The sequence below is a fragment of the Syngnathoides biaculeatus genome, chromosome 7 (assembly GCF_019802595.1).
Source record: "Syngnathoides biaculeatus isolate LvHL_M chromosome 7, ASM1980259v1, whole genome shotgun sequence".
Taxonomy (NCBI): Eukaryota; Metazoa; Chordata; class Actinopteri; order Syngnathiformes; family Syngnathidae; genus Syngnathoides; species Syngnathoides biaculeatus.
This window is the reverse complement of record NC_084646.1, coordinates 20,171,908-20,191,697: the sequence shown is the minus strand read 5'-3', so window position 1 is coordinate 20,191,697 and position 19,790 is coordinate 20,171,908. Positions and strand designations below refer to the sequence as shown.

General features: G+C 42.5%; 1 protein-coding gene across 1 annotated transcript in view; it reads left to right on the top strand.

The window, feature by feature from the left end:
- The window catches only part of her6 (hairy-related 6), a 78,099-nt gene that overhangs the window by 47,433 nt on the left and 10,876 nt on the right, over positions 1-19,790 (top strand). Inside the window, exon 3 of the mRNA XM_061825155.1 lies at positions 18,811-18,850. Coding sequence (XP_061681139.1) covers positions 18,811-18,850 — 40 coding nt within the window. The remainder of the gene's footprint in view (positions 1-18,810; positions 18,851-19,790) is intronic.

The following is a 19,790-nucleotide window of genomic DNA, read 5'->3' as shown; positions in this document are numbered from 1 at the left end:
GCTTAGATGGAAAAAGATGACACGCTGTGGCGACCCCTGACGGGACAAGCCGAGAGAAAAGAAGAAGACTCAAGATGTCAGCCAGAAAATTCCAAATGGACATTGACCTGAAGCATAATACGTTACTGGTTACAAAGTGGCTGGAGGATAACGTCAGGGTTTTAGAGTGGCCATCTTAAATTCCTGATCCAAATCCCATTGAAATTGTATGGTCAGACCTGAATAGCCAGGCTATGAGCAAGGTGGCCTACAAACCTGCCTGAGTTACACCAGTTTTGTCAGGAGGGATCAGGCTAAATGCCTCCCAACTACCGAAATGTCATATACTGTCACATAGTATAGTTTATGCAAACTTCTGACTTTAAAGAACACTGTGAAAATTTCTCTTTTAAAAATCCTGATCTCATCATTCTTGCATTTAGCAAATAAAATAAATTTGTTGATTCTAATGGATTGAAACCAGAAAAAGTTCATTCTGATTTCATGTCAGACTGAGGGGGTGTAAAGGTGTCTTTTTATATAGACTACGTGAATTCCTGGTGTCAATTTTATATTGCTCAAAATAGATAAACATTGGAATACAGGTACAATAACAAATGTTTCAGTATTGCACGTTTGCACCACATTTACTGACTTGAGTTGAGCAAGGTTTCATCAGACTTCGCTCCCCTCATCTTGTCAACACTGGATTTTATCGACAGAGCCTGCTGTGCTCCGCTTGAAATGACTGAGGAGGTTGCGTTTTTGGTGCTGTTAATGTCAGTCAGAACATGCCTTGAAGCACAGTCCGCGAGCCAAATTTTAATTGTGTGAGAATCAAAGAGATGAAGGGCAGGAAGACACTACTGGAACATTTCCGTCATGCAGGCTCGTAGCTTAACATGAGTAAACATTTAGCCTGTGGGCAGGGAACAGGTTGGATGTGTTGGTATAGGGAATGCATATAGATTTACTTCATGCACATGCTGATTGCAGTAAGTAAACATGTAGAACATGTTAGCATATGGTATGTTTCTGTGTGAATATGGAATTTTAATTTTACGAGCTGTTACTGTGCTACTATTACTCTACTGTGACTTTAAAACTAGACATACAATAAAAAAGTTATACACATTTTACTGTGAAATGCAACATACAGTGGAACCTCTTATGGTTTGTGAGCAATTTTTTTCAAGGAAATTTTTACCTCTGGTTACAGACTACTTTGAGTATTCGAAGAGTCTTGGCACGGTCACAGAAGGATCAGAACTTTCTCATGTTTCTTACACTGCATATATATCTTTGCCTCCATGCTTCAGGTATCCTTGTTTTTTCCTGAAAATGGCTGCTGCTTCCCACAATGCAATTAAAGGATAGCTGTAACCACAGTAATTATAAGCATCACTGTACCAAAAAGACAAAGACGCTGTACAGTGATTTGCCCACAAACCCAGTTATCTGATCTCCTTAAATTGTATTTTGACTTATTTCTGTATTTTACATAGTTCATATTTACCCACACACTGATCAACTTCTTCTTTTCCTTTTGGCTTGTCTCGTTAGGGTCACAGCGTGTCATCTTTTTCCATCTAAACCTATCTCGTGCATCTTCTTCTCTAGCACCCACTGTCTTCATGTCCTCCCTCAGAACATCCATCAACCTTTTCTTTGATCTTCCTCTCACTCTTTTGCCTGGCAGCTCCATCCTCAGCACCCTTCTACCAATATACTCACTCTCTCACCTCTGGACATGTCCAAACCATCGAAGTCTGCTCTCTCTAACCTTGTCTCCAAAACATCCAACTTTGGCTGTTCCCTCTAATGAGCTCATTTCTAATCCTGTCCAACCTGTTCACTCCAAGCGAAAACCTCAGCATCTTCAGTTCTGCTACCTCAAGTTCTGCTTCCCGTGTTTCTTCAGAGCCACCATCTCTAATCCGTACATCGTGGCTGGCCTCACCACTGTTTTATAAACTTTGCCTTTTCATCCTAGCGGAGACTTTTCTGTTGCATTGAACACCAGACACCCTCTGCCAATTTTTCCACCCCGCTTGGATTCACTTCTTCACTTCTTTACCACACTCTCCATTGCTCTGTATTGTTGACCCCAAGTAAGTTCACCCTTCTTCACTTCTTTACCACACTCCCCATTGCTCTCTATTTTTGACCCCAAATAATTGAAGTCATCCAGCCTCGCTATCTCTTCTCCCTGAAGTTTTACTCTTTGTTTCACTCACTGTTTTACTTCGGCTAATCTTCATTCCTCTCCTTTCCAGTGCGTGCCTCCATTTTTCTAATTGTTCCTCCGCCTCCTCCCTCCTTTCAATGCAGATCACAATATCTGCGGACATCATAGTCCAAGCGGATTCCAGTCTAACCTCATTTGTCAGCCTATCCATTACTACCCCAAACAGGAAGGGGCTCAGCGCGAATCCCTGATGCAGTCCCACCTCCACCTTAAATTCTTCTGACACACTAATGGCACACCTCGCCGCAGTTCTGCTGCCATCATACATGTCCTGTACTATTTTAACATACTTCTCTGCCACACCAGACTTACGCATGCAGTACCACAGTTCCTCTCTTGGTAGTCTGTCATAGGCTTTCTATAGGTCTACAAAGACACAATGTGGCTCCTTCTGACCTTCTCTGTACTTTTTCACAAGCATCCTCAAGGCATATAATGCATCTGTGATACTCTTTCTAGGCATGAAACCATACTGTTGCTCGCAGATACTTACTTCTGTCCTGAGTTGAGCCTCCACTACTCTTTCCCATAACTTCATTGTGTGGCTAATCCTCTTTATTCCTCTGTAGTTTTCACAGTTCTTAACATTGCCCTTGTTCTTAAAAATGGGGACTAGCACACTTTTCCTCCATTCTTCTGGCATCTTCTCTCCTGTTAGTATTCTATTGAATACTATCTACACAATGATCGACATAAGGTAAATATAAAGTCATTCTCCAAATGGAATGGATTAATTGCATTAGCATTCATTTCAATGGAAAATATTACCTTGGTTTTTAAATGTTTCGGGTTACAAATGGGGTTCCAGAAAGAATTGAGTTATCTCGAGGTGCCACATTACTTTCTTTTACCAACAAATATCTCTTTTTTTAAATTACCAGCTTGAAACTAAAACACAATAGAAAAGGCCACTGTCGTACTTACAAAAATTTGCATCAAAGTCATGCAACTTTAAATACTGAACATTTGCACACAAATGCCTGAGGAAAAAATGTGTTAAACAAATGCAAACAGAATACACACCTCCCTGTCCCAGCTTTTTTGGAATGTGTTGCAGCCATAAAGTTTGAACATTAAATATTTTGTATTTGTAGTGCATTCAATTAAATACAGGTTGAACATGATATGTAAATGATTGTATTCTGTTTTTATTTGTTCAACACAATGTCCCAACTTCATTGGAATTGGGTCTGTATGTGTTTTTTCTGCATTTGTGCCTCTAAGAGACCAAGTAGTGCACAACAGTAACAAAACACTAAAAAAAGGCACACACAGCATAGGGAGTAAAATGGCTAATTAAGTGCCGTGTGCTAATTACACCAAAATGTGGCGTTAAAGGGAATTTGTGTTACATGTTATTAATGTGTTCATTTCGACAGCACTAGTATAAACATTACTTCATGAGATGGGAAGAAGTTGATCAAAATTTTCCACCTTCCAAGGAAGCTTAGCCGTAATATTGGTGCGATGGCATTCATGTGTCAGGGAATGATGGGTCAGGGGTGTGAAGTCCAACACTCAACTCTCTTGCCTCTTTGTGTTGTGAACAATTTTACGTTCTAACAAGTAAAGTAAAGTCGCACCAGACACTGATGTCAGCAAAAAAGAAGTCGAATAGAGAAGTAAAAAGTGAAGCGGACTCACGTTGAAAGTGTCATGTCGCAATATCTCAATTTTGAGTGCCATGCCAGCATGAAGTTTCCTGGAATTTGGAGATGTGTTGGATGGTGTACTTATTGCTATACTGTTATCACACACAGTCCAATGTGGAGTTCAGTTATTTTATATGTAATCATTTATTAATTCTTAACAATTTAGTGTTTGATTTGACAATCTCTAGGACATTTTCTTCTCAGGAGGACACCTGGGTTGTACCTAAACGACTCTAAAGTGCTGCGTCAATTTCTAATGCTACACTTCCTTTTTAGCGGTGTGTTCTTGAGAATTTACAGTGGTTCTATTTATGATAGATATGCTTACCAAATTTCATGGTGATTAGCAAAATTAGATTCGCAGGCTGAATATTACAAATTCAGAGTTAAGGTCCTTTCAAACTGCATTTAGCACAACGCAGTTCGGTGTTCACCAACCCAGCTCTCGTGTAGGCACGGTGCCCATGCTGACTCTGCTGACGGCGTATGAAGATGGTGTTGATTGAAATTCTTATTAACCTCTAAATAAACTTATGGAAACATTTGGTCATTAGAAGAGTTTTCAAGTGTAATACAAATAAGAATGGAAAAATAATGCACATCAGATTTGAAATAAATGTCTATTAATGATGACTTTTCAAGATATTCTAATGTGCAAATACTTTTTGGGTTTGTTTTCAAAGTATCTCAGTGTAAATTAAATATGTATATTTACATGGGATTTGTAGAATCTCATTTTGTGTCTATAAAATTTGCCAATCGTTAACATAAGATTGGAAAAAAATGCACAGAATTTTTTACCATTTCCCACTCGTGGACTGATATCCAACTGTAATGTTCTGTCCCTTTTTCTTGATCAGTCGTGTACTGTACATATTTTTAAGGACTGTGATGCCAATGGTCGAACCAGCGGCACCACCGTGCTGCTCTGTCTACTAATTTATTTAGTTATTTATTTATTTAAACCTGGGCACACCACCACTGTGACATCTCAGCAGAGACAATAGAAGAGATAGCGGTGGAGTGATTTCAGAGTCAAACTAGTTTTTGGTGCAATTGTAGAGTGGAAGCATCATGGAGGTCAAAATAGAGGTACACCTCGCAATGGTCTTCATGGAGGGTAGCGAGCAAGAAAGGGAACTAGACTACTTCTCACTCAGTGGCTCCACAACTAGCACCAACTATCAGCAAGCCTCTGCCACGCCACCTTCATACCTGCAGCAAATTCTGTGAAAAGCAAGTGCAGTCTGTGTCCATGCTTTTTCAGAGTTTTTGTGTAAGGGAAAGCCCACAGAACCGCGCGACAATTTGAAGGGTGTCGTAGATAACCAAACCAGCAGAAAAAGCAGTGAGGGAAAAATGTAGAAACATAAGTCCAAGGAGTGCAGTCAATCACTCATCTGAGTTGCTTGCTCTAGCCACTAGCTTGATAGCCACCAACTGGCTAGCTAATATGTATGTCACTTATCACATGTAGAGTTGTATAATTTTTACCTTTTGCAGTGGATTCAAGAGACAGTGTTTTGTGTTTAACCTTGAATAAAGTTCAACTGTATATGACAAATCCGTTGTTGACCACATTTTAATCTTGCTATCTTTAAATATCATTATCATGAGTTGATTTGAAATCTGCAATTGTGCAAAAATTTAGTTTTCTCAGATGGTGACCATGCTATTATAACATTTCAACTGTGCTAGTTGGAACTTTGACAATCTACCATAAATACTTTAATAGCTATGTCAGAGGGAGGTTATTTTTACAAAGGTAAATGGATTACAAGAAGAAAAAACCCTCAATAATGTAGCCCAGTTGAGTTCATTGTTGGATTGAGTGGGTGGCCCAGATGGCCGAAAGGCGCATTCTATGGGATGGGTGATGTCATAAACAAAGTCAAGACTGGAAGTAGATGACATCCATGGCCGTGCAGGCACAGCGGGGGTGGCGCTGGTCCCAGAGGATGATGTTTGCGTGTGTATGTTTATGTTTATGGGGATGGATGGGAGAGAGGAGGGGAGGGCTACTGCGTGCCAGTGGGGTCCTGTATGCATCTGTGGAGAGGCCCAAAGAGGCTAGATCTTGTCTGGCGCGTGCCTGTGCCGCTCTTTCCCACACTCTGCATGCTTCACTGCCGAAAGGGGGGCGAGGTAGGAGGGAGGGGAGACTTATGATTATGGGTCCTGTCCTGTCAACTTAACGCTGTTTTGACTGCCATGACATAATGTGCTTCAATACAGTGACCCCCCTCCCCCCGTACCTCCACATTCTCACACACAAACACTCTCTTGCTTTCAGTTTTTTTTCCCCCTTCTTCAAAGGTTCCGCACAGCAACAAGGGCCCCCTTTTCTGTGAATGTGGCATATTTGGCTTTTCATCAGTGCTTCCCCCCTCTTTTGCTTTAAAAAAGGTCCAAACTCTCCCTTTCGGCTTTGTTTTCCACTTTGATTTTGTCCCTTCCTGTCCCTAAATCTCCTACTATTAGAACCTTAGCCTGCCTTTTCTCATGAAATAGAAGTGGTGGAATCATCCTTACAGCACAAATTGCATTGATTAAATGATGGCCTTGTCCTTGTCTGGTTCAGTGGAGCATTGATTGGGACACACAAAGACCATCTGTCACACTCATACTGTCTGTCTGTTAATACCGATGCCTCTTTAGAAGTAAAAATAGACACTAAATGTTGAGTGCTCAAATTTTTCTAGCTTAGCTTAAGAGTTAAATTTTTCTGTCAAAGCCCCTCTGCTTTTACATGTTGCAAGGTGCAATTTGTTGACAAATTTAAAATGCATATTATTATAACATTTCTTTAAAGAAAGACTTGAGGATAAACTATTTTTTGTATATTCATTCCCTGACTAATTCAAGTTTAGATTGATTTAGGTACTTCACATTCATACCTGCATATTGAACACATTTATGCAATCAGTCTACAGTCTATAACACGAACACCCCATGTTTAAATATCTAGCTTTTGTGAGTAACCATAAAGTGACTCAGTGATACAAAGCTACGTTTGGAAAGAAGAAAAAAAAATTCAAATGCCATGCTGAAAGATAACTTCTGATAAGACTCAATGAGCAGCACTGTGAATGACTGGTTAGCAGAGCTGCCTCACAGTTCTCAGGACAGGGGTTCAAATCCCAGCCCCTCCTGTGTGGAGTTTGCATGTTCTCCCCATCCCTGCGTGTTTGTGTTTTTTCCAGGTACTCCAGTTTCTTCCCACAGCCCCAAAACATGTATGGTAGGTTAAATGGTGACTCTAAATTGCCCAAAGGTGTGAATATGAGTGTGATTGGTTGTTTGTTTGTATGTGGCCTACAATGGAACTTTCCGACTGGCGATCTTCAGCTCAGCGCCCTTAGCGACAGTTCTCATCTCCCCCAGTCTTCCAAAATGGCGACTGAACAGAACACGTTTGAAGTGGATTCTCTATCACGTATTCCCGGTAACATTGCGGTATGTTTTTTGCCAAATCCGCCAGACGTGTCCAAGAAAGTTCTACAAAGAGAACTCAAGTATTTCACTCAAGGATATGTACACGGAATTAAGATTTTGAACGGAGCAGGAGGCAATGTCAGAGTGATAGCAAAACGTTGGCAATCGATACACAAACGTTTGATGCCTCACAAACTTCATATTGAAATCGTTACATACCGCGCATGTAAAGCAGGGTGAGTACTTTTTACTTGGATTGATCACGAGTCATATCGTTGTAGTCTTTATAAGTGAGTGGGTGTATTCATTTGACTTGGCTCGGAATGGAACCCAGTGCTCTGTCTTAAAAGTCCCATGTGATACAAATTGGCAAATAGACATTTCCCTTGCTTGGCGTGGTGCATTCACATTTCCCTAACCCGACTCTTTGGCATAAAACATTACACACTTCATTCAGCAGGTCAGTGATACGCTAACAAAGTTGTTCTCCTGCAATGTATAAAGCACTGATAATAGTTCAATGAAACTCAGAAGATATTTCTCCCTCACTTACCTTTTGAGCATACAGCCTTGTGTTTGTTGATATTGTCCACATTTAGTTGTACGTGCGCTCTTTGTGAGCCTTCATCTATCTTTAGACACTTCGTCAACTGTGTTTTAGGCTTTGGAAAATGAATCAACCGAGCCCCTTGTAACCTATCAGGATATCTTTCATCAGAATTGCACGTTCCCCAAGTGCTTCTGAGGACCATTTTGATTGTAACATTAACTTTTCAAAGCGAATGCGACTGATAACCAGCATTGGTTGTGGGACATGACGACCAGAGGGGCAAGTCAAGCCAGGTACTTAAGACAATGCAGCTATCTGATTGGCTATTATTTTACGAGTTCAGTCCTGCCTCTCACCTGAAAATAGCTGGATGTGCCTGTACTCAATGATTGAATTAAGGATAAAGTTGCTTCAGTAGTAGAGCAGAACATCCAAGGTCGAATTTCCTTGAAACGGCCCAATAAAAAATTAAACAGTGACCATGTTTGATATCATACAAAACATCAGCTCAACGAACATCCAAGGCAATGATTCTCAAGTGTTGTCACCTTAGACTCACATTTTTCCAATTGTTGTTAATTTGTGGGACACTTTTAAAGACGTTAAGACCAATAAATGTATCGTATAATTCCAAAATGGACTATTTCCACTGTAGCTAAAAAAAAAAAAAAACAAAGTCAGATTTTAGGGAGTCATACATCTGGTGTGTGTTCATGTGTTGCAGCCGCCCCCACAGCTGGAAAAAGATCGATGCATCCTCCACCAGCAGGCTCCTAGCCCCAGCTGCTACTGTCTGAGAATGAGCAGCAGGAGGATGCGAGTGCAGTCAGGAGCGTGCATAGAAGAATGGAAGGAATGAGCGCGTAGCAAAGGGAGCACTGATAGGAGACAAAATAGGCACAGGCTGGCTGACTCACTCTCTCTTCAACTTTCCTCCCTTCCTCAGGAGACAGATAGTTGCTCTCTCTCTTTCCCCTGAATGCACACAAACATGTACATACACACCCATGAGCACGCTCCTCGCAGCTTTCTGCTAAACCCTCCTGTGCCCCCGTTCATCTGCGTGGGGGGGCCTGCAGGCAGTCTGGGCCCTTACGTGCCCTCGCTTTGCACACACGCACTCACACATTTCCACAGAGGAGCTGATGTGTAAGACACGCTCTGATCCTGCATGCTGATGATGAAAGACAGGCAGCCAGACTCCTGTCTCAATGCCAGAGGGTTAGCACCTTATAGAAGCGCATTGATTCATTATCCCCCCTCCTCCATTTTCTTCATAATTGTGAGTCATTAGAATTTCATCACTAGTTTTTGTTGCTGCATGATTGTTCTTTCAATGATTTAGTTGAAATCACCAATCAGTGTTGACAATTTGAGCACTTTGCGTGGAGACAAGTAGGAAGTTGTTCTCTATTGCTCATGTGCTCATGTTTTTACCTGCATAGCCCCCAGCCTCACACCTGGGCTGGCAGGACTTTTGGTCCCACCCTTCTTCTTTTGGTTCCTCCATTCAAGACCCCCACCTCACCATGTGTCCCTTTCTCCTAAAACTCATTCAAGGGAAAGGAATTACAAAGGGGGTGGGGGGCAGGAATATGTACCTATGCCCTCCTACTAGTAGTGTAGTAGTATTAGTATAGTACTAATATTGAATTTGCGTAGTAAAAATTCAATATAAATTCATCACTTTTCACTAATCTCAGGGGGCGGCCATGTGAGGCAATGTCGGCCTTAGCTGCCGACGGAAATCAACATCACAACTCCCCTTACATTTGCATTGTGAATGACTTCCATTTTAAAGTTGGTACTGGTTTATCGGCAGTGTCCAGCATGTTACCGTAGTGGTCGTAATTCTCACATTCTGCTCTCCAAAAAAGCTAATTCGCTAGAGGCGCTGTGGTCGATTTTTGCACCGAGTGTCACCATCAACACTTCCGCTTTTCGATAGCAACCCACAAAATGGCAGACAAAATGTTGTCATCTCTTATAGATTGTGGATCAAAGTGTCTTGAGCAGAAGTGGGTACGCCTGTCAACATTGAACACGTCGACATAGCCAGTGGAATCTTTCCCACCCCTTTTCACAAGGCGCTTCCATCAAGCTACGTCTCTGGGATGTTTAGGCCACTTGAGCCAACGCACAGCTGACATCCATGGATATCTTTTGACACTCTTACAACTATCAGAGGTGAATTGAGCTGCAGCACACCTGAAGCCCATCGTAAAGAAGGTAAAATATGATTTTACACTGTAAAAACGTGCCTAAGATCGGTGAACAGAAACATGTGCAGTCGAAACCGGAAGTATATATGGTGACAATTACCCATGACGCAACGCGAAATTAGATCGCAGTGCCTCTATCCAAAGAGCTTTCCCGGGAGAGCAGAACATGAGAATTGACAATCGTTGTGGCAGCTAGCTTGACTTGTTGACCAGAGGCTGCGCTGCCTGCAGTTTTTATTACCATCATATGTTGTTGCAACCACAATCAACACAACACCATGTCAGAATCATGTTCAATCCCTAATTTAATGGTAAAAATCAATAAAACGCTAATTTATTATGCTGTCATGACTGCCTTTCCGCCGACGGTAGCTGGGATATCCTTGTGAGGAAAAGCGGCTGGGAAAATGGATGGATAGATGATTAAATGGTAGAATACGCCACAAGGTTGCGGGCATTGGCAACTAGCAGTTAGCTGCTAGACGAGTGCACTGTGGGCTTGCGACAGCCAGCAGACTACGTTCCAATTTCATAGGTAAACATAAATCTGCACACTTCGATGCTGACCGCATGACACATTTGCTGTTAACAATCCATTTTTAACAAACACAGCTAGCTCAAATGTAAGCCAATGAGATAGTAGCTAGTTGTAAATCCAACTGATCCATTTAAACAAATCTCAGCTTCTTCAAATGTACCGAGGTGTCACTTCCTCCTCCAACAGAAAGAATGGATGATTCACATCACAGCGTGACTTTTGGACACTTTAATGATGTAATGATGGTGCCTCCCCCATCCCGTAGGCAAATAGATGCTGTTTCACTTTTTAAAAAAAAATAAAGACCAAGTCATTTAAGTAAACAGTGTCACATAACAGGAAGTTTTGACATCCAGGGTTGAGTTTCCTTTTAACAGGGGAGATAGTCAACACTACTTTTGGGCTTTGCACATGAATAGTACTCAGAGGTTTGAGTAAAACCTGTTACCCAGATCCCGGTGTCATTTAGAAAGGGGGTGTATCACCAGCGAGTCTCATGCAGCTGCTGGAGGTGACAAAGACATGAATTAACCTATACAAGGGTGGTAGAAACCCGATTGTTCTGATTGTTCAGAAGATCGGATCTGTCTCAGTCTCTCAGATCAGGCCGCTCAGAGCTTCCTCTAAACGCTCCTCTCAAACATGAATTATAAACTGGCGCTTCGTGTGCCAAATTTGCCTTTCCCAGGACAATTAGCACTACTCAGGAAAAGAAGGGTACATTTGGTAGAAAAGAATGGGAGGCGGGTCAGTCATCACTGGTTTGACCACCACGGAATCCTCAAAAATTAAGTGACAGGGAGCAAGTGGGTTGAGTTGTGCACTATAGCTATATGTTCAAGAGGAATATGGGAATCAATCTTTTTAAGCACCTTTTCCACAACTTAGTACCGACAGTACACATCCTTTTCTATTAGACAAATGATTTCTGGTCCCTGGTCTGCTCATGTTCAAAGCATGCTAAATAAATACGATGTGGATGACGTAAACCTCTGCTGGTTTATCATTGGTTTAGCAGATGCATCATTGTATCACGTGAGGATGCCGGGTTAGAAATGAAAAAATAAAATACACACATTTAACATTACCTGTACCTAATATTTGGATGGTGGAGTATTATATTGTACTCTGCTGTCTCCAATTTTGTTGCCACACTTGTTGTTCTCGTGTTGCCTTCAACAGCCAAGAAATAAATGAGGGACCTTGTGTACCTCTTGTTTTGTCGCAACTGGTGCATACAAGATGATGTGGCTTTCATAGTTTTTGGTAGTTCTGTTTCTAAGTCAAAAGCAACCACTCAAAACTTAGAAAGAAAGTACAGTTGAGTTTGTAGTGGAAAAGCAACATGATAAAAATAGAAGTTTGTTCTAACTGAGCTGCATACTACTCCCTGCATGCAGTTATTGACTTCCCATGTCTCCCACTGCTTGCTGACCTTTAATATGGCCCTCAATCACTAAATTTTTTCCAACTGAAGCATGACACGCTTTACGATGGGCTCTTGTTATGTTGTGTGCCTACAACCAGAAGCAAGGTTGATAGAAACTTGAAAATTCCCATGTTTTTACAGCTTGGCTGGGCCGTGAAAACTCTCTTCCAGCCTTGCCTTTTGCCTCACGCATACCCTCAAGATGTCTCTGCTTCAGCTTCCCACTGAGCTAAAGGCAAATCCTTTCAAGTTGCTACCGATATCTTTTTAACAAGGAGGTTGATTTCTTGATAAATGGAGGCTCGATGATTATCAGGCAAAGCAGTTAAGTGGCTCATTTGACAGATGCTGTTATCCCAACTCCATCTGATAGGCCATTGTTCAATCCTGTTAAGTCACCTTGCTCCAGGACATGAGAGCAACTTCCTAAATGCCGCCCTCTATTTGAACCTTCAACCCCTCAATGCTGCCAGCGAGCGGAGTTCCATATGTTCCATATGTATTTTATCTGCATTCATGGCTGCACTATAAACCTTTGGACTGTGGGTGTGTTTTAGGAAGTGTAGGCTACTTGTGTGCAGCTGTATATTTACATAACCTTTTGAAATTGAGGTTTTTCAAGACAGTGGCGAAAGAGCTGAAGACCATTTACCGCCCACAATTCTGTTACATGTGCCATTGGCAGAATAACAGAATATAAACAAGAGCAGTGCTGTAGAGAGCAAGGACAGGTGCCTTAGTCCATACGAATTATTTAATATTCTGAGCATGTTCTTTGACACCATTTTTGCTCTTCCCACTTCAAGCCAAAGTAACTGCTTGTGAATAGTGGCCATTCTTTTGGTAACTATTAATGCAGTAACTCTAATAGGAGAAAAACAGTGTGATGCTGAACATACTATAAATGGTCAATGGAATCATTGTTTCCAAATTGAAACAGCCAGGTGATCCTACAATTGGTACCAAATAGTTTGTAAATTCATGGTTCGGTCGTGACAATGATCACTACTACCCCAGCTTCGAACGTGTTCCCTTTAAAAAAGGAAGGCATTGGGGCTGTACATGGACACACATGATCTTACAACCTTTATGTGCGAATGGAGTCTCTCATAAACCCAAATCACTATTTTGAGGATTGAGGGTGGGGAAGCGAAACTGATTGCTGAAACCGTGTGAGGCCGAGATTTAGAAGGCATACAGGTCTCGTCAATCTGGCAGTGTTAGTGCACGCTTCTCCTGGTTGAAAGGTGACTCTGATGGCGAACAATGGAATCTGAGATAGGTGTGGCTGTGGGGAAGCGAAGGGTTTGACAGGGACTTACACTGACTATGGTTGGTTGGGGGTGTTAGCAAGGTGAAACCTAAAATGCACTGGGGATGAGGTCATACCTGTGTGGGGATTGGGTTCACAGTCCCTTGTGGCAGCATCAGTATAGTGATGTCATGGGAAAGGGTAACAAAGACCATCCCGGTTGCGTGCAGACATTCTTACTTTCCTTGTCCGAGTCTAAGCATCACATAAAAGCCCCAGTTTTGAAATGTGGTTTGAAAATAAAGTATCTCTGAAGGCAGTTCGCTGTGATATTACTGCAGTCAAAGTACTGGCTGAAAAATGTACTGCCGCTTGGACAAGATGTAAATCATTACTATGCTTTGATGTTCTTTCCATCCATTCCTCTCGGCCTCCTGCTCGTCTTCATTACTTATCATCACTCTTAACCATAAACATTGAGAGTTGATCCCTGCTGCTATCCCGCACCAAAACGGGGCCCCTCGTTGCGGCACGCTGAAAACAGATCAACTTGGGAAGCGGGGGAGCATGAAAGGAGGGCGCTAACTACCCGGGGATAAACGCATTCCTGCTACTGCTGCTGCTGCCACCCCTGCTGGCTGGTGGCAGTGCAGGGGAGCTCGCAGCGAGGAGCTTTGTTGCCATAAAGCGGGCAGCTGAATATTCCTGAGCTCCCTCAGATCTCACAGGCAGTGAGCAGCACTTGACCTTTGCAGCGCTAAAGGAATATGACAGCCGTGAAAGCGACTGAGAGAATAGCGAGAGGGCAAACGGAGGGGTGTGAGAGGCTGAAGACAAAAGCCACGCAAAGTGCAGGCTGCCACTAAAACAGTTAGTTTGCAATCAATGTCAGTCATCTCCCCCTTTCGGGACAGTTTGATTTCTACTTTTCAAATAAGGCGTCTATTTTTGGCCTGATAACAGGGCAGGCCAAATTGAAATTGGCAGCTCGACATTCTACAAATAATAGTCATCTTTGCTGGAGATCATGTGAACAGCCCCTTCTTTCACTTTACTTGAGCCCCCACCTTTTTGCTCCTGTCGAAGACGGGAAAGAAGGAAATGAGGGAGGGAAAGAGAGAAAAAGGGCTAATCTTTGTGACAATCGGAGAAGACTGAGAAGGCAAAAAAAAAAAGCTCTAAAATTGAAGGGGGGAGTGGGGCTAGTGCAACAAGAAATAAAAAAATAAATAAAAAAGTAATGTCCCAGTGATCAGTAGGAGGCCTTGAGGGTGGTGGAATGGGGGGTCCACCAGAGAGGTGAGGATAGAAAGACAAAAGGAGGGAAAGAGGGAATTTCTTTAATGTTTCTGGCAGCCGACCAGCTGAGGTCTCAAGGTTATCCTGGCTTTGCAAACTCCCACGGGAAAGGTGGAGTGCTGAGGGCCACAATCGGGGGGGGGGGGGGGGGGCACAGTGATGAGGGCTCGAGGTGAAAGAGAGGAGGGAGAGATCTCCAGGAAAGAAGCTAATGCTCAGAGGGAGGGTAATCCTCGGGCCCTCTCGTCTGATAAGGTTGGCCTTGGCCCAGGTAGGAGGAGGAAAAAAGGCTCCGGGGCCTCTCAGGGCTTCCTTGCAGTCTGCGCCGTCCTGTGCCAGCTTAGCACAGGAGGACGACTCTGTGAATTATTGTTCAAGCAATTAGTTGGATCACACTTGAGTGATAACAGTAATGCCTCACGGATTCCCATGTTGACTTATGTTTTGAAGCATTCTTCCCTTCAGGGAGGTCAGAGGTCAGGGCCAGTTGCTTTACAGACCAGCTGCTCTTGATCAACTTAGACTTCCACATCTTGCTTAAGGACACATTTCAAGGCTAATTACATGTTGGCGTGTTGATTTATTTATGAAGGGTGTCAAAATTCGGGCATCTGTGGAAGCGAAGACTTTCCTTCTTGTGTACAGTGTGCCCTTACCCATTCGTGGTTCACGGTTCGTGGCCTCGCATATTCCCAGATTTGAGTCTCCAAGTTTTCAAGTTCAACTGACACAAAACATGCAGTTTATACGCTATTGATAAGCTCCCAGTATACTTTGCGTCACGCTGGTGTGACACTAAGGACCTCCAAAAAGTCAAACATGCTAGACTTTTCATTTTTGGCATCACAGGATTATTGTAGAGCCAAATCGTTGATGGTGGATGATATCACACCACAAAAAGTTTTCTCGTTCGCAACAAAGTATGTTAGGCCCGATCAAGGAAATCTTCCACCACAGCTAATAACGCCAGTATTGGAGATAAAACTAAAATGCTGGAATCTGATCTAGGCATTATCTAGCAGCAATATCCAGAGGATGTTCTTCTTTGACCTTACCACTGCATGGTCCTTCAGAGTAAGTGTTCCAAAGAGCCCAAGGGGAAAAAAACAAAACACACACAGTTAAAGATGTTTGTGGTTTTGAAACTGCTAGCAAGATTAGAATTTAACCTCACTTAACTAATTCCCTACCCCTCCTCCCCGAAAGAAGCGTCCCTGTCAGGTTCACCAATCAGACATTCATTAAACAGGACAAAAAAGGAAGCAATGACACCAGTTCAGGTCTCGCGAGGAGAGAGGAGAGGAACTGTCTCGTACAATTCAACACTGCACTCTCTGATCATCCTCTATTTATTTAGTTTTAAGACGCCCCGTATTTACATGGATGTTACAAAAAGGAGACGGCAAGCAAAACAGTTGGAAACAAGGTGTACATGTTTGTTCATGTGCGTGTGCATGTGTGGAAGATTGCTGAATACATGTGTGGTCATCATTTCTCTAACAGGCAGCAGTTCTAACATTTCTGATGATTAGCCGTTTTTGTTCTTGCTATCTCCTGCTAGGAGGCTGCCACATTATCTACAGCAGAGCAAAGTATTTCTTTATTGGAAGCATATGTATGATAATTATGATCACAACTATTCCGACAGTCCCTCACTGATTTACACTAGACATGTAGTGTAAACAAGCTGACGGCAGCCACAGCCGCTAGTTGGTACCATGACTTCTTAATAGAGCATTACTATAAAACTAAATATCTTTTTGGTGTTTTATTTTTTGAAATGTAAAATCAATTAACAATCCACAGAGGTGATCTCCCTGTCGAACAGTAATCCGTGTTGGTTCTGAATTCTCTCTGCTACCGGTGGCTACCTCTGAAAGGCAGTTCTTATGATCAGCCTTGTTCCTTTTCAATTTATGATTAGCCTTGTTCTTTTTCAACATGTCCAATTCATTTTTTTTTTTTTAATTTTGTTGATAACTAAAGGTGGATATGCTGCAATAGATTCAACGAAGCTCCTCAAGCCCAACGTAACAGGTAACACCGAATTGCTGTGAGGCTACAGGGATTTGATCATTGCGTGTGCCTGCAAGTGCATCAGAATGATTGACATCTTGCCAGTCACGCCTTCTACCTCTGATTTGTTGTTTTTCTTTGGGCGTGGTAGTTTCTTAAAAATTTAGTTTGCGGTGCAAGATAGGGCCAGAGAGGGCGTAAATCATTTTTATTAATGCACGACTACTTTTAAGAGGTTTTTTTCCCCAAACTCCCACTTAAGTCCTTTAGTGTTGGCTAAAATTAGACTACAGTATCTCGACTATCCTAATTGAAATTAATGAAAGGTGCAACACGTAGACATCAGCTCTTAAACTTAGAATGCACAGCCCAGGTTTACTGAGAGGCATTGATAGCTCACAAAGGATGCCACACTTCAAATCAATCAGTATTTTGAACTTTGGGCTATATTTTTCCACAAACTTCTGGTTGTACTCAAAATTGTAAGTCATCAAGGTCACCATACAGGATCCATTGCTGCGACTCTGAGTAACATGGAAAAGAAATACAAGTCTTTACCAGCCATGTATTCAGAATCCTCACCTTTATGCAAATGTTTCCCATATTGTGAGATGTTTTAGCTGTGTATGATGAATAGTTAGCGCTACATTGATGCTATGAATATTTGTTGACACTAAACGAGCCTTAGAAATAATAATTCATAGCATCAGGTTGTCAGTGAGCATGTGCACCTGTAATTCAAATGTCCCAGTGCTCACTGAGAGTGTATGCTACAAGCCACACTGAGATTTTCAGACTGTTGTAAATTCTGACGTGATGGTTACCAAACACAAAACCCCTAGAACTGGAGTCTTTTAGTTTTTGTAATCTGGAAATGGGTTTTAAAACAATGCTTGTTTTAAAACAAGCTCTGTCGTGGATTGTGAAGCCATATTATGCCCATAATTGCCTCATTTAACAAATACGAACTTTGGAACCTCCGAGGTTCAGCACAATTTACAAAGTTCGGCATCGTTTGGACTTTAAAACTCAAAACAGATTTTTTTTTTTCTCCCTCCTAGGAAATAATCTATATCAGGGTCAAACTGTTACCATCATAAAACCTTGTGAACATTATCAACTGTTAAAGCACTGTTGTCCAGGCAAGACGTTAACCACAGTTGAAAACAAAATGTAACACCGATAAAAGTTGCCATCTTAACTTGAATGCCATTTCAACATTCTCGTCACACAAGTTTACTCAACTCAACTATAGCATCTATTACTAAACACACAAGTAAATGTGCAGAGTTAATTCATTGATGCGTCATGAACTGACTTCCTGTGAGACATGTTGAGTTCTTGGGTGGCATGATTAAAATACCAAACTCTGGAAAATGCTAGTTACATTCAGAATTACATGACCTCAGAGGTATTAGACTTGAGAGAGTATTCGCTGTAATAAGGAATATATTTCAGGGAGAATCAAAGGTAATTTGGCCCAAATGTATCACCGTTAGCCTTTCATCTTCGGGGGCTAGGCAGTTTGAACTCTGTATCCAAATCTGTCCACTAGCAGAAGATCTAGTAAGCGGTAGTTAGACTGCATTTGCATGAGTGGCCCTTACCCCCACCCACCCGCCCACTCACTACCTGCAGCACCAACTCCAGCTGTATTCCCAGCGTACTCCAGCCTCAGGCATCCTAACCACAGACCCAGGCCAGCTCGCGGGTCCTCTCCCCGACCGCTTTCTCTCCACTGCTGTAGGGTTTGACTCACCGTGACCCCTGACCGCCAGTGTTACGCTGCCTCCCCCACACATGCAAATGCTGCTTGTCTCCTCCGTGAGGCATCAGAGAAAAGGTGAGCCTCTGACAGAGCTCGCGGGAAGGAAGAGAGATGTAGGAGTGACATGGATGGAGGGAAGCGGAGTGAGGTGTTGTGGGCTCTGAACAAGAGGAAAACAAAGCAAAGAGGAGAGAGACTCCTAAAGGAAGAACGAGCATCAGCGGCAGCCGCTTGGGGAGCCTCCGGCCTACAGCCCAGCGTTGAGGCCTTAAAACATTTTTCTCTGATTTAGCCAGCCAAGCAGACCCCAGATCCACTGGCTGCGAGACGTACACTGACCCTGGCTGATCTCGCTTTGTGGTTGACTGAGAGAAAGCGATCATGAGTGTGTTCACTATACTTTTTGTTTTCTTTGCTTCCAGGCTCCTCCAGGCACCTTTGTTTGTGTGTGCACAAGGAGAGGTAAGCGATGTGTGCAGCTGTATCTGGAGAGTTTCCAATACCCCCCCCCATTTTCTTTCTCTTCCTTCTGTTCTCTCTGCTCAGAGGATCTGTCAGTTCCCCTCTTGTCTATCTGTTTGTCGCTGCTTTCATCCTGCTCTCCAAGCCTTGGCTGGCCTCGCTAACAGCAGCCGAGCACAGGTCGTACTCCACTCCCACTAATAACACACAATCAAGCTGCGCCGGATTGTTGTGTGTGAACATGCACACTGATCACAGTTGCTGCACTCCAACGCACACTATTTTCTCTACAGCCCAAAATTTGTAGTCAATCTCTGTTTTTTTATAATTTAGCATGGAATTCTGTGGACCAGCAATGTTGATCAACTGTTTTCTTAAAAATGAAATGCTTAAATTAATAATGTTAATAATAATAATAATAATAATGTTGCTAATGGTAAAACCTTGCATGAAAATTACAATCCACATTTTCCAACATAAGGCTCCCTTCAAGCTGCACCAGTCAAACTGAAACTTTGTCCTCATTGATCATTGACCCATAAATACAACTCTGAGAATGTTTAGACTGTGATGAATACTGATTCACTACTCCGAAGTAGTTTTTTTGTCTTTCTCATACGAATCAACTCTTAAAAATATGAACCTCTTGTGACAATTTGAACATGCTAATTACTTGTGAGCTGGAAAAGCCTCCCTTTGAAGGCAGATGGTGTCAACACAGTGCCACCCTCAGTTGGGCAGCGGCAGCCGCACGACTAACGTTAGCTTTCATGTGCTGCTCGTCTGTCTGTGACAACCACCCACACACACACCCAGTCCACCTGTCAACCTTAATGAGGCTTAAATCCTAGTGTATTAATCTGTGGAGTCGTGCAGTCGTGTCACTGTAGTAGCACCAGTGGCACCTTTTGGCAGCAAAACCTGGTCACTGCTGGTTTAC